The sequence below is a fragment of the Girardinichthys multiradiatus genome, chromosome 18 (genome assembly GCF_021462225.1).
Source record: "Girardinichthys multiradiatus isolate DD_20200921_A chromosome 18, DD_fGirMul_XY1, whole genome shotgun sequence".
Lineage (NCBI taxonomy): Eukaryota > Metazoa > Chordata > Actinopteri > Cyprinodontiformes > Goodeidae > Girardinichthys > Girardinichthys multiradiatus.
Genome location: NC_061810.1, coordinates 49,527,419 through 49,551,181, shown reverse-complemented (window position 1 = coordinate 49,551,181; position 23,763 = coordinate 49,527,419). Strand labels below are relative to the sequence as shown.

General features: G+C 40.7%; 2 protein-coding genes across 6 annotated transcripts; one reads left to right on the top strand and one right to left on the bottom strand.

Annotated features, from left to right (window-relative positions):
• Nucleotides 1-1,013: 1,013 nt before the first annotated feature.
• On the bottom strand, nt 1,014-10,283 carry rnaset2l (ribonuclease T2, like). Of its 5 annotated transcripts, none has more exons than XM_047392586.1 (14): nt 10,153-10,283; nt 9,633-9,769; nt 9,398-9,483; nt 7,384-7,428; nt 7,169-7,307; nt 6,203-6,409; nt 5,425-5,571; nt 4,503-4,570; nt 4,260-4,317; nt 4,112-4,179; nt 3,563-3,676; nt 3,362-3,410; nt 2,837-2,911; nt 1,014-1,437 (listed from the first exon to the last, which is right to left on the bottom strand). In XM_047392586.1, exons 5-14 carry the CDS (start codon nt 7,199-7,201, stop codon nt 1,234-1,236), a joined length of 1,023 nt encoding a protein of 340 aa, XP_047248542.1. In that variant the 5' UTR covers nt 7,202-7,307; nt 7,384-7,428; nt 9,398-9,483; nt 9,633-9,769; nt 10,153-10,283; the 3' UTR covers nt 1,014-1,233. The 5 variants fall into 5 exon arrangements, with proteins under 5 accessions (XP_047248542.1, XP_047248539.1, XP_047248540.1 ...); XM_047392583.1 differs by having other exon boundaries at nt 7,384-8,564; nt 9,409-9,483; XM_047392584.1 differs by having other exon boundaries at nt 7,384-7,539; nt 9,409-9,483.
• Nucleotides 9,007-21,540, top strand: LOC124884590 (cytochrome c oxidase subunit 7A2, mitochondrial). Its single transcript, XM_047392588.1, has 4 exons — nt 9,007-9,175; nt 15,379-15,465; nt 20,243-20,327; nt 21,335-21,540. The coding sequence occupies exons 1-4, from the start codon at nt 9,161-9,163 to the stop codon at nt 21,391-21,393; spliced, it is 246 nt and encodes an 81-aa protein (XP_047248544.1). The 5' UTR covers nt 9,007-9,160; the 3' UTR covers nt 21,394-21,540.
• Nucleotides 21,541-23,763: the final 2,223 nt, after the last annotated feature.

Below are 23,763 nucleotides of genomic sequence, written 5' to 3'. Positions count from 1 at the left end.
GGAGCAGAGCCTGCTGGTGGAGGAGAAGAGAGGAGTGTTAAAGGTAGATTTGGTTCTGGGATCACGGTGGGAACCAACAGACGTTCCCAGTAGATCAATGCGTCGTTCCCTTTGCTTTCAGCACCAGCCTGGAATGTGAGGAGTTCTGGTTCCTGCTGCATTCAGAAGCTAGAGAGGAGATAGCAGCACCAGAGAACTTCTCCACAGATGTTGGAGATGATCATTTAGGCTGCTGACATCATCATGAACATTACAGCAGATTCACCTCATTTACATCTTCCTGCTCTGGATATAGAGCTCAGATTATTGGACAGTTGGAGACACTTTCTATTTATATATTTATTTATTTAAGAGTTTTCCAATTTTTTTCCGAATGTATTTTTTGAAAGCATTTTACAGTCTGTAAATATTTAAATAATTCTGTACAATATTGTTTGTAATTTTGTTCTTTTTATTCATGTTTATTTATTATTGTTTCTACAATTTATTGATCCTTCCTAATATCACTTTACTAGAGGTTGACCTTTAACCTGTCCTGCTGCTGAAACCATTTAATTTCCTCCTAGGGGGATGATAAAGTTAATCTTATCTCTATATTAATAATTATATGATTGTTCTAGAAGTTTATTTACTCGACTGTTTAGGAGGTGGATCTCTGCACCATGGAGCGTTTTATTCATTTACTGTTCATTGGAGGAGAAGATCTCTCCTTTCTCTCTGTCTTTCCTCCATCTTCTCTGCTTCAGACACTCTTAGGTTCACTAAAGGTCCTCCTCACTGCTCTGAACATCTCCTCACGTTAGGAGCTCTCTGAAAACCTCAGATGATTCATGAATAACCTTTATCTGACCGAGGGAAAATTCTAAGAAAAACCTTTGAGAAATTACCAGATTTTCCTTAGAATGACATCACTAGGAACTAATTTTAGTCTCAGGATTCTTTGGGAATACGAGCCTGGAGTCTGGAGATGTTTTTGAAGTTCTGTCAGAACAAACAGTGGACTGGACGCTGGGGATATTTCACAGTTTAATCATCAGGGCTCAGTACAGTTACACAACCTTTAAATGTCCGCCAAAGTTCTGCTCCAAGGTTACTATGGGAATCTTTACTCATGCATTTATCTGAGTGCTTCTGAGTCCAAACTCTGAAAAAGAAAAAGCAGCAGAAAGTAAGACGGAACAGATTCAGGGCGTTGGAGGTTAACAGAAGCAGAACATTTCAGAACATCTTGGATCAACCGCAAGGTCGCCAAGGTTCCTGGTGGTTTATTGGGAAGTAGTAGAAGGGAACATCTGGGGGGCAGGGGTGCCCAGTAGAGGGTCCCTGTCCAGGGCCCAGCCCAACTGCAAGGTCCACATTGGTGTCTCCATGGTGATCACAGCCGATGGTCAGGTTACGGGACAGCCGGACTTTCACCTGGAACAGCACCTGTCTGTCCTGAAGAAAGAGAAAAAGTAGGAAGATTCAGCTAGGGTTTGGACCTTTTCAGGTACCATCTAGTCCTGGTTCTGGAATGGATTTTAGATTGTTTTGGAGATGCTGCTGTCAATTTTTAACCTGACTGTAAACTAAATAGGTTCTGGTTCTGTTAGGGGAAATTTTTGTGTTTAACCTCGGAGTTTAAAGTCAAATTAGGTTCTCCATGATATCAGCTGTCATCCAAGAGTTCTGATTCTGAATCTGCACGGTCAGTGGGCTGCACACTGGGTTTGTAGTTAGCACAGTTGTTCTGCAGCAGAAAGGTTCTGTTGCTTCAGATGGTTCTACGGGCTACTAATGCAGGTGTGTTCCTTCCTGGGCTCCTTCTGGGTTCCTTATGGATAAGGGGTTAGCATCACATGAAAACCAGATTTCATCTCCAAGGCCCGACTCCAATGGACTCCATGTTCTGAGTTGGAGAAGATCATCCCTGATTAATCAAAGGTCCTCCTGACATCTAAAGCTCATGGGTTCTAATGCTCGGCTAAACTTCAGGAACATCTTCCTGGAGCAGATCTAGGACCGATCAAACCTCAGGGAAGCCAGGATGGTCAGATGAACGATCCACCAGACGAGGAGCCTGTTTGGGAATGTAAACTGATGCTTTTTTCCATCAAAACTCTGACTGTTTTCTGGGAAATTAAATCCTGGCGCCAATATTTAACCAACACCATGTGTCTGTCCTCGCTTCCTAAATATTAACAGCTTGTCTTTTGGATCCATAAATATTGCATGAAAAAATAACAGAAAAACTTAAAATGTTCCTATTTCTGCTCCATGTTAACCAGCCTGGTCTCATCACAGCCCTCCTTGGTGCCACCCAGAACACAAACAGAGCTGCAGAGCAGAACCTGCGGGTCTGGGCCAGCCTGAGCTCATTAACAGCAGTTCGGTCGGGTTGGCAGCAGGATTTATGAGGTTGGGTTGGGATTTAGGTCCAACCAGCAGGTAAGGATGAGTCTCAGAGAGAGAAATCTGATCTGAAGGAAACATGCTGGACATCATTTTACTGCAGATCCATGGAAATGTGTCTGTGCAGTGGTTCTGATGCTCAGTAAGAAGACGGATCAGCACATTTACCTCATTTCAAAAAAGTGAAACGTTTTTATTCTTTTCTTATAAATTGTGATTTTTTTATATGGAGATCAAGATAAAGCTGCAGGTTCTCATTCATCACTAAACATCCTGCAGCTCAGCTACATCCGGTCAGATTCTGGATGATTAAATCATTTCTAAAGTTTTTAGGAACCAGCTTTATGATCGTCTGAATGTTCCTCTGCTCCTGAGGAAACTGCTGCTCATGTTTGACACACCAGCAGGTTTCCTCTCATAAATGTTCTGCTTTAGATGACCCGACCTTCTGATCTTGGACACATTGGACCTCGTGTTTTTCTCCGATGTGGGGCAGCAGGACCTTCTGCACCTCTGCAACCTGAACCCCCAGAGAGAGAGAGAGAGAGAGGGACCAAAACAATGATCATCAGCTGCAGACATCTATAGATCTCTAAATGTCTGAAGGTTTCTGTTTGCAGACAATTAACCAGAAAAAACGTTTCATTTTCAAAAATTTAAAATAAAACTGATTCTATGTTTTGTCTCCAATAAAAAAAAAACTTGCATTTTAACAAAAGAATAGAGGAAAAATCTGGATCTAAAAATGTCAGCCTAAACACTAGAAAATACTGTAATTTCTATTTCTAAAAGCAAAGTGTGCATTTAGGAAAAAGTGTTCTTAGATTTTGTTTCTATGCAATTGTCAGGTTAATTTTGAATCATTTTTTGCAGGCTCATATTAACAAACTGCAGTCTGTGGTGAAGGCATGAGAACACAAATAGAAATGATGCAGTGGTTGAGACGGGTTCGTTGCAGAACCGTTTTTACCTTGTAGAGTCGCTCGCAGGACGGAGTGATGCCTGCATCCTCCAGCAGTCTGTAGCACAAAGCAGAAAAACCTCGACTTGCTCAGATTTTAACTTAATATCATTAAACTTCTTCATTTTCAGCTAAAAGTAACTTAAACAACAAACGATGCTTTCTGCAGTATCTCCAATGGTCACAAGGGGGTGCTCTCCTAATGCTCACTTGTAGATATCAAACTGATGTCGAAGCTTCAGGCAGATCTGAAAGTATCTTAGAGGAGAGTTGAATCCTTCAACACAAGCAGCACACGACCCGTGTTTGATCCACTCCTCCTTCCTGCAACAGAAAACATTCAGAAAAACTAATATTCCTATTTAATGAATGAAAGAAAACTTTATTCTATTCATAAAAACAACAGATGTAAGCAGAAAAAAAAATAAAGCTGTCATATCTAAAACTGACAAATAACCATCAGTCAACCTTTTTCACCGATGTTACCTGAAATGTAAGGATATAAATGAGATGTTTGTTCTGGTTATATTTGTTGTGACTCAACTGGAGTAATTTCAGTTCAAAAACCAGCAACAGGAAGTGGATGGTTTTTAAATCCCACCCATGATTCACTCATCAGAGCATCAGTGTGAGTTTGTTAAAGATTTCTTATTAATGGTTTGGGGCGGATAATATTATCCTCTACAGGCAGAGACAGAAACTACAGAAACAGCGCCCTCTTCCGGCAGGCTGTGGATCTACAGAAGCAGTGAAGCGTACCAGAAATGAAAGCTAGATTTGGTTTTCAGCAGCGACGGCCAGTACTCCGTCAGCTCTTCTTTCAGCTCCTGGAACAAAGGGAACAAACGTTTGTTGGTTGATAAATCATGTTTCTAAAGTAGGAAACTTGGTCCTAGCCTGGAATCACCTGGACATCAGAGTGGAAGAACGGCCAGCAGCTGCAGCACCATTGAGCATGGAGAGGCCTGGAAATAAGCCAACAGGAACATTAGGACCTTGTTGTCTCTGCAGCATCCAGACTGATGAATAAAGTCTGACTTTTATTCTTTATACTCAATCCAACTGTTGTAAAGTTGACAGGTTCCACATTAAACACAGGAAATTAAAGAGTAAGGTTGTTTTAAACAGAAAGAAGAGTGTGTGATGGTACCAGAGGCCGTGAATGGTCCAGCTGCTGATGTTCTGAGGAATCTTGCACTGAGTCTCTTTGTACAAAGACTGATGAACACAGACAGACAGACAGCATGTTAACAAATGTCTCCTGTTTGTGATCTTCATGCATGTAAAATATGAGTTTCAGTCTGTCGGCAGCTCTCTAGATGTGAAACTGTCTTATGAAACATAAAGTCTGTAATTAACCGGCTCGTTAGAAGGGGATGAAACACCGTTAACATGTCGGTCGGCTCCAGTGCAGCATCAACATCAGCAGACTTGCTTCGTGTGGAGAAGCGAGTCTGCCCAGACCCTTGCTTCAGGGTCTAGGCTCTGATGTCCTCACATATCCATGTTCCTCAACATGTCTCCTAAGAAGCCAGGAGGAGACGGCCTGATTGTGGAGTCCATGTAATGGTGCAGAGCAGCTGGGCTGGACCTGCAGAATGCTGCAGGAGCTAGCTGATTAAACTGGTGACATCATACTGCCAAACGTATTTGCTCATCCCTCCAAATCATTGAATTCAGATGTTCACGTCACCTTCATGGCCACAGGTGCCATGGAAGACACGGCTTCTCCAAGCATGAAAGAATGGGTGAGGAGCTCAGTGATTCCAGCTTGGTGCTGTGATAGGAGGCCACCTCTGTAATAATCAGCTGTCAGTCGTATCATAACAATGTGGAAAGCAACTGGGAGCTACAGTAACTCAGCCCATAAAATCACAGAGCAGGGTCAGCAGATCCCGAGGAGCATTGGGCGCAGAGGTCTTTAACTTACTGCAGTCAATAAGTTCAGACCTCCAAACTTCATGATCAGCTTGGGAACAAAGCTTCATGATATGGGTCTCCATTGCTTAGCTTCTGCATCCAAGCCTTACAACACTAAGAACAATGCAAACCTCAGATGCAATAAAGCTCACCTTTTTGGACAACATCATAGTTGTGGTAATAGTTTGGAGGTTCCTTCCTGTTCCATCGTGGGTCCACAGCAGAGAGCAAGGTCCATAAAGACATGGATGAGGGAGCTTGGTGTTGAAGAATTTGACTGACATGCACAAAGTTCTGACCTAAACCCGATAGAACACCTTTTCAGATAAATTATAGCAGAGACCTTCTTGTCCAACATCAGTGCCTGACCTCACAGATGGGTTTCTGGAAGAATGCTCAGATATTCTCTCACTGCACTAAACCTTGTGGAAAATCTTCTCAGAAGAGCTGAAGCTGTTTTAGCAGTGAAGGACGGGTCAATGAACTATGGGATGTCACTCAGGTTCATACGTGTGTGAAATCAGGCGAGCGAATACTTCCTTACATCATGTATGGTTGTTATGTTCTATGTTGGTGTGTGAAACAAGATGCAAAGATGAAAGAACAGCAGCTGATGAAGCAGGTTTGGTTCTGGTTTCTTTTGGTTTTTCCACGGATTCATGAAACTTTGTCTTTCGCTGGCAACATTTCTTTATTTTGTCTCATTTTTTTCATTCACTGCTGTCTTCCTCCTCCTATCCTTCCTCCTTTTCCACCATCTTCATTCAATTTCCTTTCTGAACATTTTTCGTGTTTATACAAACTCATTTTCCTCTCTGTCTGTTTCCGAATGTTTGGAAACCTGCAGGAATGTTTCACTCGGCTGCTTTTCAGATCACACTGAGTAATGATGATGATGATGATGATGATGATGATGATGATGGAGCTCACCTGGCAGAACCCCCCCGGCCACTGCAGGGTGAACAGCATGCATGTCCAGCTGCAGTTGTGCTCCTGGTGCAGCAGTTCAGAGCTGTGGCGGCCATATTTGTAGTCCTCCCAGAGTCCTTGCGTCACAGAGACATCACGGAGCAGCAGGAAGAAAAGTGCAGGACTCAGAGTGACCAGCAGGGGCAGCACTGTGCAGGACATCTCAGTCTGCAGGATGACATTCATTTATAAAACACAAGTTAAACGACTGTGTAAAATGATTCAGAAAGAATTTACAGTTCAGCTTAAAATGATTCCTCTTTTGATTTAAAGTGCTCCTTTCATTTGACCAGCATATTTCTACTGACTGGAAGTATTGTTAAAGTTCTGGAGTGGTCCAGACAGTCCTGGCATCAATCTGAAACAGACTCTGAGAAGGGAACTGCAGATTAGGGTGATGGTAAGGAGGCATTCCAACCTCACAGAGTCACCAAAGATAAATCATCAGAGCACCGGAAACATGGAAAAAGATGCTCACCGATTAGATGAGTGAAAATAATTTTCAACATGACATTTTTTATTAAAATGTAAATAAAGCAGATCAACTATTTAATTGGAAGTGGATCCTCCTTTTTCATTGTTTTCTTACCTTCTGAGGGATATCTGTATCATTCCCTGTCAGAAACAAGCTTCCTTGCTGAATAAAAAGAAGTTTAAGCCTAAATCTGAAAGGTTTAAATAAATTTGGGTTCAACTGTGACTAAAAACTGACTTGTCTTTAGTTCTGTAGTTTAGGTACTTTTTTAAGACTGATTCTTGATTTCTATGGTAATTTAACGTACACATTTGCAATTTTTTGCAAATTAGTTAAGGTACTATTTTAGTTTGTGTCACAAAGTTCTTCATAAAATAGTAACATAATCTTTTTAACCATAGCCCTGATCAAAGGTCCTAATCCAATCTCCTTTTCTTTCCAAGGAGTCTGACCTTCTTCTGGTCTTCTGCGGAGGTTGTGATCATCAGGTCTTCAGGACTCTTCTGATTCTGGTTAACAAAAAGGTTTTCTGCTCAGAAGGAAAAGATGCAGAACTGCAGGATGGATCCAGAGGTTTGATTTGGACTTGATCTGCAGCAACAAGGGAAAATGTTTCAGTTAAACAGCTTTTGTTCATGTTGGTGAAGAAAAGCTGAAGAAGACTCACCAGACGTCTGCTCTGAGCTGCCGTCTCTGTGCTGCTCTGCTGCAGCTGGAAATGAAGAAGTGAAAGATGTTCAGCCGTCTGCTTCCTCCACCTCTCATGCTTCAGGTCAGTGTTTCTCTCTGGGAGGACTTCTGCTTTCACCTCAACTTTCAGATGCTAAAACAGGACGTTTTACTCAGAAAACAAAAATCACCTTTTTCCTTTAAAATATGAACCAATGCTGACTGAGGTCCTGAGTAGAGTTCCATTCAGTTCCGGCTACCAGAACCACCAGCCTGCTTTTATTCTGTCTATGTTGGATTTGATTGTTTTTATTATTTAGCTGTTTTTCTTCTGCATTTAACACACTTGGTTATACCTCATGAGAAAGCGATGCAACAAACTTCTTTCATCACCTGCAGACTAGAAGGAGAACTCACATCATTTCAGTTCTGCACATCTAACTCATGAAAATAGAATAGAAATATCCTTTATTGTCCCTCAATGGGGACATTCAGGTGTAGCAGCAGTGAAAGCAGATGGAAGCAGGCAGATTCATAATAAGGTAAAATGTAAAAAGAAGAAATAAGACCAAGAAACAGTTATTAAAGGTAACATCCTCAGATTAATAGAAATGTGCAGCTGAGTAGAATAATTTAAAAATGTTCAACATGTGTAAACATCAACAGGATGGAAACAGTTACTGAGTTTGTTATAAAGACTCTAAACATTCAGCCTCAGTTTCTGTAAAATGTCCCTTTAAATGCTTGGAGTTCATGTTTATTTTATTTTTTTATTTAATTAATCATTGAAACATATTAATGTGACTAAAAGGTTGATAACTGATTCCACTAATAACTTCCAATATAATAATTTGATGTTTTTATATTTATTTCTTTTTAACAGTTTCAGTGACTCTGAGAATAAATCTATAATATTTTCATCTCCTTCCTGTTTCTAAATCATCCAATCAGAGCTCCACAGTTGAACGCTGTTTATTATTCCCGACTCTGTGCTCGTAGGAAGCTGACTTGGAATCCTGGGGTCTATCTGCATGGAGTTTGTATGTTCTCCCTGTGCTGGGGTTCTCGGGTTCTCTTCGGGTTCTCCATGGTTGTCTGTCCTGTGATGGACTTAAGACCTGTCCAGGGTGTACCCCATCTCTCAGTGATCCCTGGCCCTGGGCATCAGCCCCTGCGACCCTGCATGTATAAGCAGGTATAGATGGATGGATGTGTTTACTGATTCTTTTCATGCAGGGATTATATTTGTTATTATTGTTATTTTCTTTTTTAATTCTTCGCTGTCATTGAAATAATTAGTTCTTTAACAGCGTTTCTATGTTCTCTGTAAAGCTCCTGGTGTTACCTCATGCATGCACAGCGTGACACAAATGCTGCTTTACTACAGAAATGCACAAATATTACAGGAAATGAAACCAAACACAGCAATAAAACCCCACATAGAGTCCTGCAGGTTCAACAAGGTCATTTAAACTGTTTAAGTCACGACCTTGTTTTGAGCTGCCCTGCAGGGTGAAGAGTGTCTCTAGCAGGGACACTCAGGGAAGTGTTGCCCTCAGATAATATGAAGCTCGGCTGCAGTCAGAGTTGAACCCAAACTGTGTCTGCTGTGAGATCTGAGACGCTCTTGGTGCAGCCAGAGCTGCAAACGTCCTGCAGGCAGTTTGGCCTCTACAGCTGATCGTAGTTTGGCAGACGTTCAAAAACACTCCAACTGCCAGGACGTGTGTGTGTGTGTGTCCTTGTGAAGGTAAAAGCAGGCAGCGCAGCTCGACATGAATCGCCTTCTGGTGAGTACAGCTCTTATTTGTCTGTTTTCATGTCTGTTGAGCTGTTTGAGCTGAACTCGGACCCGATTAGATTAGTGATTGATAGCTGACCATGTCTGACCTCTGGGGTCGTCTCAAGCTGTGTTTGTGTGTTGGAGGGAAGTGTGCAGAGATATGATCCATGTGTACAGACTTAACTAGGGCTCCGGCTGCAGGTTTTATGGTTCAGCCACAGAAACACACCTGTTGCTCACCTGTTGGCCTGAGAGTGCAGCTCAGCACGTACACAATGGCAGCAGTCACATCATTCCTTTCTCAGCAGGAGACGGCTGTGGGGAAAAGTTCATGTCAAATATGTTTCCGTTACTTTGATTAATGTGAGTTTTATTTTCTGTATGAAGCTGAAATATTTTATGTTTTCAGCTGGACATGGTTAGAGGGTGTCAATCACTGAATAGTTCCAGGTGTTATTCTGTACCATTCTTCCTGCAAACACGTCTTAAGGTGTCCAATAATACAGGGTGGTCTCCAACAGTCTCTGTTGGGGAAAGGTTGGTCCAGCATCTGTACCCTCCTCTTCCTCAGCCAGGCCTTTGGAATGTGGTTTTCCATTATCTTGGTAAAAAAGCATGGATTTAAAGATTTTAAGGTCCTGAAAGCAGTAGATGTTGCTCTAAAATCTCTGTTGGACTTTTCCAACAAAGCATCTGATCCATGTTCTCACTGTGTGACGATCCATTCAAATTTTATGTGGAATATGATGGAGGCCTTAAATGTATCATAAATCATCATGATAAATAAATTATTTTAGTGACTTTTCTCCTTAAAAGATCTGAATACAAGTTGCTTAGAAAACCACAGATTTTTACAAATGCCTTAATGAAAAAGATCCTAATTTGGAATAAAATTCCTTCTTTAAGATGCTGCAGTCTCATACATAGGAGCATCGCTGCATCCAAAGTCAACATCAGCTCTAAAAGCTCCTGCAGGTTTCTCACCCATCAGTCACAGACCATCTGTTCCATTAAACTCAGGTAAATCTGCACGTTTCGGCTCAGGTTCTTCAGCTCATGTTCTGACCTGCTGACGATCCACCAAGCACGTCGTAGAGTTGTGTCTGATCATAAAGTCCAGGATCTGCAGGGTTAACTTCTGTTAATCATCGTCTCATGTTGACAGAGCAAAGTCCATCAAGCCTCTGAAGTAAATGAAGGAGGAACTTTTCATCTGAAATTCTCTAATAAATGTGAATACAATCGGATTTCTGATTTAAACTGCAGTTCTTGCCATAAAATAAGGAGCATCTTAAAATGTTTATTTTGATTTCAAACATATCCTTTAAGTTAATGATCACCTTTTTAAAAGTTAAAAAAATATAATTTTTCTGTTTCTGTAAACCAGAGAGATGAGAACTATTAATGTGATTCAACTGATGACTCTTAGTTCATGCTGGAAGTGTTGCTGTGTCACCCTTCAGTCCTTCATCACTATGAGTTCTCCCCCCTGATTGGTTCAGGTATCATGTTGCAAGGATGTGATTGGCTCTGGGTGCAGAAAGTCCCGCCCTGAGCTTTCCAGTGTGACCTTGCTGGAAATGGAAACAACCATGCAGTAAGAGACACTGTGGCTGGAAGGCCACTCCTCTTTCCTGAAGGTCCCACCACAGCTTTTTAATCGGGACTTTGACTAGACCATTGCAGAAACTTGATTCTGTTTTTCAAGCCATTCTGATGTATATTTGCTGCTGTGTTTGGGATCATTGTCCTGTTGATGACCCAGTTCGGACCACTTAGTCACAGTGCATCATGGATGCTATAGTTTATTTGCACAAAATGAAGGAGAAAAATTCACCCAGAGTTCTTACAGTCCCACAAAGCTACAATAAAAGTTCTGAAACTCATACATTTGAGATGAAGCAGACGTAAGGTCCTCTCTTACTTTAGTAATTTTAGACAAAGTCAAAGAACATTTCTTGCCCACCTGAAGGACTCCTGAGTTTTTGAAAGTTTTTACAGTTTGTGTCAAGAGTCATGAAATGTCTCTTTATATCAGTTTGTGTCAGAAACACAAAGTCAATTTAGAAACATTGCAGAAAGTGACAGGAAGAGTTGAATTAACCTGTGATGTAAATAGGAAATAGGTCAACTCCAACATGTCATGTAAAAGTTGCTTCATGGGTTTTATTCCTCAGCTGTCCTCTGATTTGCCTTTGAAGGAGACAAAGAACCAAGATGATGTTTTTAGTTCAGTCAAATCCAGAGAGCTTCATCACCAAAGTCCTCATACATCCCAGTTTTCTCCACCATGTCTGATCACCAGATGAAAATCCTCTTAGTTGAAAGTCTCATTGTTCTACATGTTTTGCTTTTATAACAGTCAATGCTCTGCTGAGGATTTATTTCGGATCCGACCCACATTTGTTCCTATTTTCCTTCCAGACAGCCAGACTTTCCTGCAATCCTTTAAAATGGTCCCGATCAAATGTTCTCCAGACTTTCTGAGGGTCTTTCAAAGGACTTTCACTAAGTTTCAGTCCAACACCTGCCCATTTTCAGACGATATTTTCTTTAAGCCAAACTTGCCCCCCAACCAGGCACTCTTTTATTAATGAAAGTGTGGCCCCCTGATTTTCTGCAGACACCCCTGAGTCTCTGCTCTGTGAATGTTTCAGGTATAAAGGAGCTCCACCACTGTTGTGTTGACATGTAAGAATCAGTTTTATCAGTGGTTGCATTAAAGACTCAGAGTCTGTTGGGACTTGAACCCACGACCTTTGAGTAGCTCCCCCTTTGTTTAGCAGAAAGTCCAAAGCCCCGTCCATCATGCCAGAGTCTGCTGCTTTCATCCCTTCTTTCACACACACCCAGAAGAAAATCTTGTGAAAGAAACAACCACTTCTGTTAGCAATATCTTCAGCATCGACTCATTTGCTCACTCTTTGCAGAAGTTCTTCTGAGCTGTTCAGGGTTCTGATTGAGGTCCGTTTTAGTGTCAGTGGTGTTACATCCCAGAACTGTGGGACAGCTGAGGATGTTAAAAATTAAAATAACATCATGTTGAACATTTAAAACAGGGCAATGCATTGAATGTTTCTAAAAGCTGAAAATGGTGGGACTTGAACCCACAACCTCTGAATAAATTCTTTATTGTAAAGCTTGAAGGATAGCGCTTCCTCTGCTAGAAGGCACTTTGATTAAAAAAGTCGTAATTTGTTTTACCTTTTCCTTTTAAACAGACTGCAGTGAAGTGAAAAAGGTACAAATATTGAGCTAGTATATATATATATACTGCTAGTTCGACAACCTAAAAACTACAGTTCCTTAAACAAAATGGACTCTGGTAGAACTCGGAACCACAATTCTTAAAGATCTCCTCCCATGTCTAGCTAGAAGTTCAAAGTTCTGCCAGTTGTACCACAGAACCTCATGCTGCCGGTATCTTTCAGGAAGGTTCATTGCTGTTTAATATTCTGATGCCATTAAACACGTCAGTCGGACCTTCACAGCTTCAGATTTACAGTCTGGTGCAGGTTCATTCAGGTTCGTGGGCCATTTATGGCCCTCAGAATAACTCTCTGGCCCGCAACTGCAGTTAGAGCGGTACAGATTTGCCCGACCAGCAAAGATGGCTGACATGGATGGAGAGCAGATTTTCAGTGACAAGTTAAAATCTTCCTTTTAGAAATGTTCGATCCAGTTGTGTCATGATTGGCACCTGTTTGTGTTTCTGTTATTTGCACTCACCTGATTTTCATGTAGTTCTTCACATCTGGGATATATTTTAGTTCCTGGTTTCTGGTCCTTCGTTGCTGGATTTCTCTGTTTCTCTGCCCATCCTCTATGTCCTGTTGTTCCCCCCATGTTCGGTAAGTTTGTGGTTTCATTTATTGTTAAATCCTCACTATGCTGCATCATCGTTCCAGTATGTGTCTTGGTCCTTCTTCAACTCCATAAAACAAAACAGAAGAATCCAGTCAGTATTTGGAGCAGACAGACAGGACATCTGCCAAAGTTGGACCGACTGCAAATATCAGCTACATACAACGCCGGAGATCCAAACTGAAGAGATGAACCAGTGTTATGGGGACAACTTAGCAGAGGGACAGGCATGAATCTGGGCCCGAATTCCCAAAGATCCTCAGAGTCTCCCAGAGAGCTCCTATCTTAGCCTAAACATTCCTGCCACAGAGTCTCAGCTTCAGAGTGATAAAAAGGTGGTGGTTGACCCTGTTGCTAGGTGTGACGCTGTCTTCTAAGAGCTGTGATTGGTTGTTAAAAGAAACACCAAACAAACAGTAAATTTGCTCCCAGTAATCAGTGGAGAGAAATTAACCGATGGTAGAATTCAGACTGGATTAGAAATTGTCAAATCATGATGATAAAACTTAACAAAATTAGTTATCACACACCATCAACATGTTTGAACCAAGGTTATTTTTCATTTTAATTTTTAATTACATTTATTCATTCACTGTTGTTCATTGGAGGAGAAGATCTCTCCTTTCTCTCTGTCTTTCCTCCATCTTCTCTGCTTCAGACACTCTTAGGTTCACTAAAGGTCCTCCTCACTGCTCCTAACATCTCCTCATGTTAGGAGCTCTCTGGAGGCCTCAGATGATCTGTGAATAACTTTTATCTTACCGAGGGAAACTCTAAGATCTATCTTCGAGAAATTCCCAGATATTTTTTTTTTAAATGACGCCACTAGGAGCTACTTTTAGTCTCAGGATTCTTTGGGAATACGAGCCCCGATCTTTAAGCTCTTTGATAGCACCAGCTTCTTCAGCTGTTAGCTGAAAACTGGGAATATGCCAGCATCATGTAGGAGATTAAAACCAACAGCAAATTGGATGACGAAGAATCGAATGTGAAGATTGTGTGTTTATGAAACTTTAAATCCAGCAATGATCTGACAGAACCTGAGCGATCCATCATCCCTCAGCTGATCACCTGCATTCATCACATTTTACTGATACCCTCTGACCTTCAGGCTGCAGGTCAGACCTTTTATCTGATGGAGTAAAGAGAGGCATCTTCAGCTTGTGTTTAATAAGCAACTATTTGAGGTTTAAAACCACCAAAACCAGAACACCTGGAAGCAAATGGCCAACTGCCAGCTGCCAGCAGCCTGGAAAACTGAACCGATACCTTAGAGTTGGTTTCTCTTCCTCCTCCGATTCTGGTGTCACATGTTGGAACGTGTGTCCAACTGTTTCCTTCAATAGGCTGCTGAAGCTCCAGAGACAGAACCCAGGAGATCTACTGACTAGAACAAAACATCAGGTTTAAGGTTCTCATTAAAAGTCATGGAATGAATGGTCTGAGAGAGCTAACTACACTAAGACTCACTGAGGACATCAGGAGGGGAAAGAAATATAAGTCCAAGAAGACATGTCGGCCATGTCCAGCTGAACCTCACAGCAGTTTGTTAAAGAGACAGACAACATAAACTGTCAAGTTGAACACAAATAAATGACAAATATTTAAAAGATGAATTATTTCAAATGATTTTTTAAAAGAGATCCAGAATCATCCTGAACAAATAAAAAATGGTTCAAACGCAGAAAAATGAACAGACACAAAAACTCCAAAATACCAACTGATCCAAAAAGATCTTCAGGCTCACAAAACTAAAGCGAAGAACAAAAAACTTCTGCCAGAGACACCAGCAAAACAGGAAATGCGTGAAGCACCGATTAATTGGCCTGAGAGCGGAATCGGACTATTCTTCTCTTGATCGGCTCTGATCAGTGATTGATGACCTGGTCTAATCTATGATTGGCTCCAACCAATGATCTGCAGATCAGTCAATGAAAAATCAGTTTTTTCTTACCTTTTTGCTGCTGTTTCAGGATTTAGACACATAAACCAACAGCCTGCAGGTTATGGATGTTTTAGTGCATAAAAATGCTCTGTTACACAACCTGTATTAAAAAATCTGCACCACATTTTTCTCTTTTATGCATCATAGTCTTTAGGAAAAGCCTGATTAGTGCAGCTCAACATGAAATCTTTCCAAAAGGAGAGTAAGCTGCTGCAGAGGGACAGAAAAAACCCACAAAATGATCCACAGAGAAAATAATCAAACACAAAATGAATTCAACAAGAGCAGAAAACTGAGAAATTATTCAGATTAGTGGGAGTCTGTAGACTTTGTGCAGCTACTGCATTTATCTGAAATGGTTCCAAAGTGATTTTCAAGTTTGGGTTTGTCTGTGTTTCCAGAAAATTCCTGTTCTGGCCAGCCGGGCCTTCAGCAGCTCCAGCAGAAACCTGAAGAACAAAGTTCCTGAGGCCCAGAAACTCTTCCAGGTGAGATTCATTCACAGTGTCACCATCTTTCCTCCTGTAACATCTGACCAAACACATGTTTAACATCCTGATGACCAGTTACACCAATTATTCAGCTGATTTGATTTTAAAATGGATCTGGATTGTAACCGGGAACCCTCTGATCCAAAACAAAAACAGTAAATATGTTAATTCAGCATTGAGGGTCCAAATAACGTCCCTAAAACTTCAGATCCTTGAGGAGTTCCGCAGATCTTCATCAAACCAGCAACAAAGATAAAAAGCTGCTCAGCAAAGATCTTGAGCTTTTAGATGTTGGAATTATGAATCTGAGAATATTATTAAATATTTAATATTAATAATTTAATATTTTATCAAATAATATTTGGGTCTGTTAAGGGTTGTCCTGTGAATACCAGCCCAGTAAGGCGATGGTATTAGAACAAAATAGAAAGGTGTGAGATGAGCTCTGACATTATTGAACAGCATAAACTCTGCACACATACGGAATGAATTCACACAATTTCTTAAAATACAAGAATTTATTAACAAATATAAGTCAACTCAAAGTCAAACATATTTCAATCAACAAACTCTTTACTTTGCTAAAACAATCCAACTAAACTACCAAGCAGAATTAAAGAATAATGAAGACTAATGGACTATGTACAATATAAACAAGTTGATTAAAGATGATTGATAATTATGACAAAAAGAGTGATGCAACATTACCATGCTGACTTCCAACACTTTTGTTAAGGTCTGTGGAAGTAAGTTGAACACTTTGACTAAATTTAGGAAGGGGAGACTCTGACCTAGGTGCTGGATGACTGCTGTCTGAGACTGCCCCCTGCTGTGGCTGCTGTGAGTGAAAATTCAACTCAGGTACCTGAAAGGTGGGGGTCTGTTCCTGCTTTTGGGATGAAGCTTTCTTGAGCTCATCTGCCTTCAGGTCCACTAACTTTGCTTCAGCTTTCTTGATCCTCTCCTCAGCTTTTGAGAGCTCAAGCTATGCAGCATTCTCCCTTTGAAGAGCCATCTGGTGGCCAGTCTGTAACTGAAAATATCTTTTAGCTTCTAGTTGTTATTTCTGCTGATACAACAAGGAAAGCCTACCAACAACATCTGAAATCAGAATCTCTCTAGTTGGATTTTCAATTAGGTCAAGTAATTCTTGAATCCTCTCATCACATGAAGCAAGGTCAAACTGATTTAAAACATCTCGCTCATCTGGAGACAAACGGATGAGATCAGCAACAACAACTTTCTGCATCTCCACGTCTGCTGAATTCATAATGGAGTTTGATTCCATCATTCTGGCAGACACTACAAAACAACAACAAAGTTATCAGAATATTGCTCAGAGATACAACATCTAACAAATGTATGTCCAGCTATATATGTATTTTTGACTATACATATATTGGAAACATTTGATTGTAAAACAGGTGCACCAGTTGATCATTCAACCTGTGACTTATGACAACCCTATGTTACAATGCTACTCCTTTCTTTAGGGATATTTGTGATTTTAGCATTAATTTTTCACCTTTCTTTGGGAGAACTAGTGATTAGACACTACTCTTAACCTCTAAGGGAATTTTGGTTAAAATTGCAAAGGAAAAAGAAAATTGCTACACCTCCTAAGGGTAACAATTGCAATTTGGATTTTGGTTCACCCCCCTATATGGCAGGGTGGATTAGATTAAATTTGGGATTTAATCTGACAAAAATCCTGTTCTTTCAAAGCATAAAACAAACTATAAAGTTCCTGAATGGATACATGCATCAAAATTAGGTCAGATACTAAAATTCCCTGCAAAGTTAATTTAGTTTCAGATTGTGGTCTTACACAAAACACAACCTCTGGATACAGATGTGCAGCAACTGTCTGGACAGTGAGGTTGACTGAAGTTAAGCCAAGTCTCAAGTTATTGCTTACACAGAAGAAACCAGCCTGAATCAGAACATCTAAAATTTTGCCTATGTAGCAGAGTTGATTGTTACTAGCACGGAGATGTTGGGGTTATTAATTTTGATGAAAGTCTAAAATTATGAACTCCTGGAATGTCATGAGTTATAATGTTCTCTTAAATATAATCAGTGACATCTGATGTTAGAACTTTGATGTTTTGAGTCCTATTGTGACCAGTGACAGCTGGTTTTAAGCTAATCACTTGGTGCATCAATAATGTGCATTTGTGGTTTATTAATTCGCATTTATGTGCAGTGCAAGCTGTTCATAATAATGTCCACCCAGGGATGCCAATGTTGGGATTATGAACCTGAGAATATTATTTAATATTTAATATTAATATTTTTATATTTTATCAAATAATATTTGGGTTTGTTAAGGGTTGTCCTGTGAATACCAGCCCAGTAAGGTGATGGTATTAGAACAGAATAGAAAGGTGTGAGACGAGCTCTGACATTATTGAACAGCATAAACTCTGCACATATATGGAATGAATTCACACAATTTCTTAAAATACAAGAATTTATTAACAAAAATAAGTCAACTTAAAGTCAAACATATTTCAATCAACAAACTCTTTACTATGCTAAAACAATCCAACTAAACTACCAAGCAGAATTAAAGAATAATGAAGACTAAAGGGCTATGTACAATATAAACAAGTTGATTAAAGATGGTTGATAATTATGACCAAAAGAGTGATGCAACATTACCATGCAATGTTTATGGTTGAGAACCAAGGATTATCTTGAAGAATCTGGAAATGAAGTTAAGTTAGTCTTGGAACCAACTTAGGCAATAATCAGCAAACATTTAAACAACCATTCACAATGCAAGATCAGATAAAATATTATTTTAATAAAATAATGTTTTAAATAATGATCTGCTGAATAAAACCAACCTTCTGGATGACTAATTCTCAACGGTGTCTAATTAGCTGCCTTTATTTATTAAAATAATATATAAATAAATATTATTAAGGGAGTATTAAATACTCTTTAGCAGCAAGCACGTGTTCTCACCAGTTAGCCGTTGAGCTAACAAAAGAAGCTGATAGCTTAGCACCAGAATCAAACGCATACCTTTAAAATACCAGGGTTAATAAAAGGGTTAAAATGCATAAGCGCGGACGGTGCGTTATGGCCGATCTTCTGTGTTTAAAATCACCCTTTAAATAAAGTTTGTCTTAACCTTAAAAACACACAGACAAAGAACACAAGACTGAACATGTGTGCTGCAGATATTCTGCTAGCACCAAGATAGCTGAGTTCAACACAAACAAAACCAAACTTCATAAAGTGAAAAACGTTTAGATAATTTCAATCTAAATCACTTCTATATTATTCTGCTCTGCCCAAACCTAACCTCTGACCATGCTGAGGAGTTGTCCGAGTGACGACGAAGTTTGAAGAAGGTATCCACAGTGAACAATGGTTAGCTACAGCTAACCTCATTACCTGCGGAGAGGTTTGAAGGTGTGGCTCGTGTGAACAAAAGGGGTTAGCTTCCAACTAACCTCTGTAGCTGTGGATGAAAGACGGCTTGTTGTGTCCGCCAACCACACTGCACGTTAACACGGTCATGCGGCCTTCCATGGTAATGGAAGGAGGTTGAACTATTGTCTGTTAAACCGTCTCTGTGTAGATGTGCCCCTTTGGTTTGGATCACTCTCCTGCTGAAAGACTCAAAGACAACCCTTTTCCAGATGTCTGGCAGAAGCACCAGAATTGTATGTAAATTCTTCTGGTATTTCAAAGAGCTTAAGATGCCAGAAACTGTAACAAAGTTCTGGAAAAGAACCAGGCCCGCAGCATCACAGATCCTCCACCGAGCTTAACAGTGGGTATAAGATGCCTTTCCACATAGAGTTCAGCAAACTCCACCTTTTTACATTTGTGATGGTAGGACAGATATTCCTTCTAAATGACCGGTTAGTATGTTGATCAGGTCTAATGGTCGTTATGAAGACGTTGCTTTTTACTGCATGTTTTTACCTCCTTTTTCATCCATCCTCCTCATTGTGGGTGGTGAAAAGGTGTCCTTGTCCAGGCTAGTGATGATTGGCTGACAGAAGCGGGCGCCTATGTAGCATCATATTGATTTATTTAAATTCTAATGAATCAAAAAGTAAAATATAAATTTGAGAATTCCTCATAGGCAAATCAATAATTTTCTCCACTTTGATGTTATTAGTCTGTGGCTCAGTAGGAAGAGTAGTTGTCTTGCAATCAGTAAGTTGTGGGTTCAATTCCAGCTTCCTCCTGCCATATGTCGATGTGCTCTGGGCAAGGCACTTAACCTCGAGTTGCCTACCGATCGGTGTATGAATGTGTGAGCGTTAGTGAGTGCGATTGGGTGAATGTGGCTCTAGTGTAAAGCGCTTTGAGTGGTCTGTATGACTGGAAAAGCGCTATATAAGTTCAGTCCATTTACCATTTATTCTCTTTTCTATTTTTTTTATAATGTACTCAAACTAACTTTTAATTTTGCAAAATGTTTCATTTAAGGTTGCGCTGCTGCAATGAAATATGAATTTATAACATGAACCGAAAGCTTTTTATCCATTTTTAGTGCGAACAAATGTGTCCATGTCTGTAGCTGTTCTCTAACAAGAGTCTCCTTCTGACAGGGGATCCCCTGTCAGAAGGAGGTTTGGGTTGGTGGAAATTAGAAGCCTGATAATAAACTGAGGTATAGGCCTGTAAATCTTTTAGTTTTCTTAGCTTGTGAATAGCTAAACAAATGTTGAAAATAATAATATTTCCTTTTTTAAACGCCACGGTGCGGTCGGATATTACCTTGTTGTTGTTGCCATGGTTACAGAAAGACAACGGGCTGCCCGTCCACATCAAAGGAGGAACCGGTGACGTCCTGCTCTACAGGACAACCATGGCACTGACTGTTGCAGGTAACCTCCAGATGTTTCCCACAATAATCTCAATAGGTTGGTCAGATGAGCTGCTGACGAGCTCCAACCGAGTGGTGGGGACGTTAAAGAAAGCTCCAACTGAAAGAGATTCACCTGAAAAACACAAGTCACACAAAACCAGAAAATAAATAACATCCTGCAGAGGAAATGGGCCCCACCTCTGGTATTTGGAGGCACAGTGTCCTGGAAACGCCTAAGTTCTGGAAAATCCTGTGTTCCTCTCTGCTGTACATGTTCATGAGCCGTTTGGTTTGCCACTGCGGTTGGATTTTATGATCCATGAAGAATTATTGGCAGCTTTATTTTACAAATTCAACTCTGCCCTTCATGATATCCAGGAGGCATCTTGTTATCTTTGCGCTGCCTGTTTCAAGTTCATGTTCCTATGACATTTCATCTAAACAATTTGTTGTTGTCAACATGCAAACAGACAGAATAAGTAGGAAGTATAACAATCTGAGTTTGAAGCAAGCTGTGATGGATAGACGACTCGGTCGGAACCGCTCAAAAAGCTGCAGCTCTCTGGGGCATTCCAAGTAAGTACCTATCAAGAGTGGTCCAAGAAACAGTGGTGGACCACCTTTCAAAACTTAAAGCATCTGCTGCTAACAGCCTGGAGCCAGATATCACGGCACACCTTCAGAGGTCTGATGGAGTCTATGCTTTTTTTGGGTCTGGGCTGTTATGGCAACAAAAGGGGAAACAGAACAGTATTAGTCCAGTGGTCATAATGTAATGCCTCGTTTATGTGTACAAACAGTATGCATTTTGTTCCCTTCTTAGCTCTCAGTCAAACATGTTGGTATGGAAGCTGAAAACACTGGACGTGAGGTTTTCAGTTCCAAGTCTTGTTCCTGATTTACAGACTTTAGTTGTGCTTCTTGTTCAGCTGCTTCTTTGTATCTACATGAAATTCTAGGAGTTCAGATGCTGCAGAGCAGTAAACAACAAGGTTCTACCTCAGTGTGTCTCTGTGTTCTCTGCAGGAACATGCTACTCTCTGTACTGGCTGCTTCTTGCCTCGATGCCCCAGAAAAAGGGATAAAGACGGAGACGGATGGGATCTGCAGCATGCAGCCCAGCCTAACACTGAAGTTCCTGTGTGTGATTTCACTGTAACTCTCATTCATCTCTGCAGGATGCACTGATGCTCATCTGAGAATAGGACAAAATAAACTTGCTCAGAGTTTTAGCTTGTGTCTGTTTTGTTTCTGCTCATGTTATAAAAATAAGCCTTCAAAACGGTAGAAAGAAGAAGGCGTCAGAATAAAGACCCTTATCAAACCAGAGGAAAGCTTTAAATATATCTTTAGAATATTAGAGTGTGTCTGCTTGAAATGGTGAAAACAGCTGCAGGAGTGACTGTTCTCCGGTGAAAGGGCAGTTCTGGGTCTAGAACAGTGTTCCGAGGACTCTTTATACACAGATCATTCTATCGTAGCTAAAGCTGGTTCACAAGTCTTTTACCAGACAAAACCTGCATCTCTGACTAACATACAGCAACCATTACTGTGACTCTTCAGCCGAGAAACAATAAACATTTCCAGGAAACACAGAGATTTATGAAGGAAAACCTTTGATGGTCACCTTGTTGGACCTAAAATCCTGTTTTCTGTCAGTCTATCTGTTTTTCTATGGAGGACCGATCCTGACAAAATAAAAAATAAAAGCAGAAATGTATATATTTTGTTTTTCCTTTTCCGTAAACATGCCTTTGTTCTTTTTACATTTCCTCGTCTCTCTTTTTCCTTTACCGTATGCATTTCTCCTTTATTATGCAAATGAGGAGGGCTGCCTTCTTCTCTCCAGCTCCTCTCCTATTGGTCAATATAGAGGAAGGAGGAGGATCCATGTGCAGGCCGAGGGTGTGTCCAATTCAGGGGCTGGATCCTTCCAAGTGCGTTACTTGTTGGCTGATTACGTCACAGCGCGGCGCGTAAGGTCTGTCAGATGCTGCCGACAAATGTGTCCTTCTTTTGCCCGATTTGACGGATGAGTTGTGAGTATCCTTCGCCGTCCATCTTTTCCCATTATTCATTGCGTGTCGAAGCGGTTTGGTCAAGCAGGGGCAGCCATGGTGGACCACAGTGGCAAAAGCTGTGAGTAAACTGTGAAAAATTACACTTTCTGTGACACAAATGAACTTTTACAATGTTTTTAGTGCGGGAATATAACTATGTAGACGTGAAAAATCTGCTTGATTCATCAAGACATCGCTTAATTTCAAACGTGCTTCGACGTGTTCGGAGTTTTCCGCTCCGACCGTAGTAACTGCCGGCTTGCCTCGCCAGCCCTACCGACGGTGGGGCGAGCTAGACCCGGTAGAGATCTGACCGGACTATCGGTACTGCGCTCCTGCTGCCAGTCATGACAGTGAACGTTAAACACAAGTGATTTCTAACAGTTTATGTTAGTATTATTTTAATGTATTGTGTCATTTGATCATGTAAGTCGATTTGACATTACAGGTGATATTAAAGTTAACCTGAATAAATGGACAATTTTATGTAATCCTACCGTATCGCTGGAGAGTGTGATTGAGAATAAATAAGTTTTAAAATATTAAATTAAATTGTGAAAAATTACACTTTCTGTGACACAAATGAACTTCTACAATGTTTTTAGTGCGGGAATATAACTGTGTAGACATGAAATATCTGCTTGAGACATCGTTTAATTTCAATCGTACTCAGACGGTTTTGGAGTTTTCCGCTCCCGCCGTAGTAACTGCCGGCTTGCCTCGTCAGCCTTCCCGGCAGTGGGGCAAGACAATCCCAATTCGCAGCTGCTCACTTCTGGCCTCCGTGGTTTTAGTGGTCAACGAAGGACCCAGCCCACGTAGACCGGGTCCTTCGAAGGATCCAGCCCCTGAATTCAGACATACCCAACATCTCTGCAGACTCCACACACCCTGCACACAAACTGTTTAGGCTATAACCTTCAGGTGGCGCTATAGAGCGCTGTCTGCTAAAACCAGCAGAGACAGTTTCTTCCCCCAGGCTGTTTCTTTGATGAACACTTGACAAACTGACACTGAACAAACTTGGTAATAAAGCTGATTGTGAGTTTAGGAGTCTAAATGAGTGGTGGGGCCAGGGGGCGCTATAGCTACCCCTGCATTAGACATTTCAGTATTTTCCTTTTTTTCTACATTTTAATGTAATATTTGGGATTATATTTAACCAAAATAGCAAAGATAATCACAAATAGTCAATGATTATGAATAGAGTTATGAATTAACAAAAATGATGAGGAGTTCATGACCTCATTTCATGGGTCTTCATCGCATTCAGGTCAAACAGCGACTGGATGGTGCAGAGGAGCAGAGACACGAAATACTGGATGCTGCTTTCAGCCCCGAAGATCGGCTGCACACATTAGGTAAGGTAAGGTAAGTTTATTTATAAAGCGCTTT

What these genes read in the sequence shown, in the direction of transcription:
- rnaset2l (XM_047392586.1), bottom strand. Translation starts at nt 7,201, where the DNA reads ATGATCACAACCTCCGCAGAAGACCAGAAGAAG. An exon ending in CTATGATGTTGTCCAAAAAG is followed by an intron (nt 4,571 to 5,424) that starts GTGAGCTTTATT and finishes TGTGTTCATCAG; the next exon opens with TCTTTGTACAAAGAGACTCA. An exon ending in AATGTGTCCAAGATCAGAAG is followed by an intron (nt 1,438 to 2,836) that starts GTCGGGTCATCT and finishes CTCTTTCTTCAG; the next exon opens with GACAGACAGGTGCTGTTCCA.
- LOC124884590 (XM_047392588.1), top strand. An exon ending in AGGCCCAGAAACTCTTCCAG is followed by an intron (nt 15,466 to 20,242) that starts GTGAGATTCATT and finishes CCATGGTTACAG; the next exon opens with AAAGACAACGGGCTGCCCGT. An exon ending in CATGGCACTGACTGTTGCAG is followed by an intron (nt 20,328 to 21,334) that starts GTAACCTCCAGA and finishes TGTTCTCTGCAG; the next exon opens with GAACATGCTACTCTCTGTAC.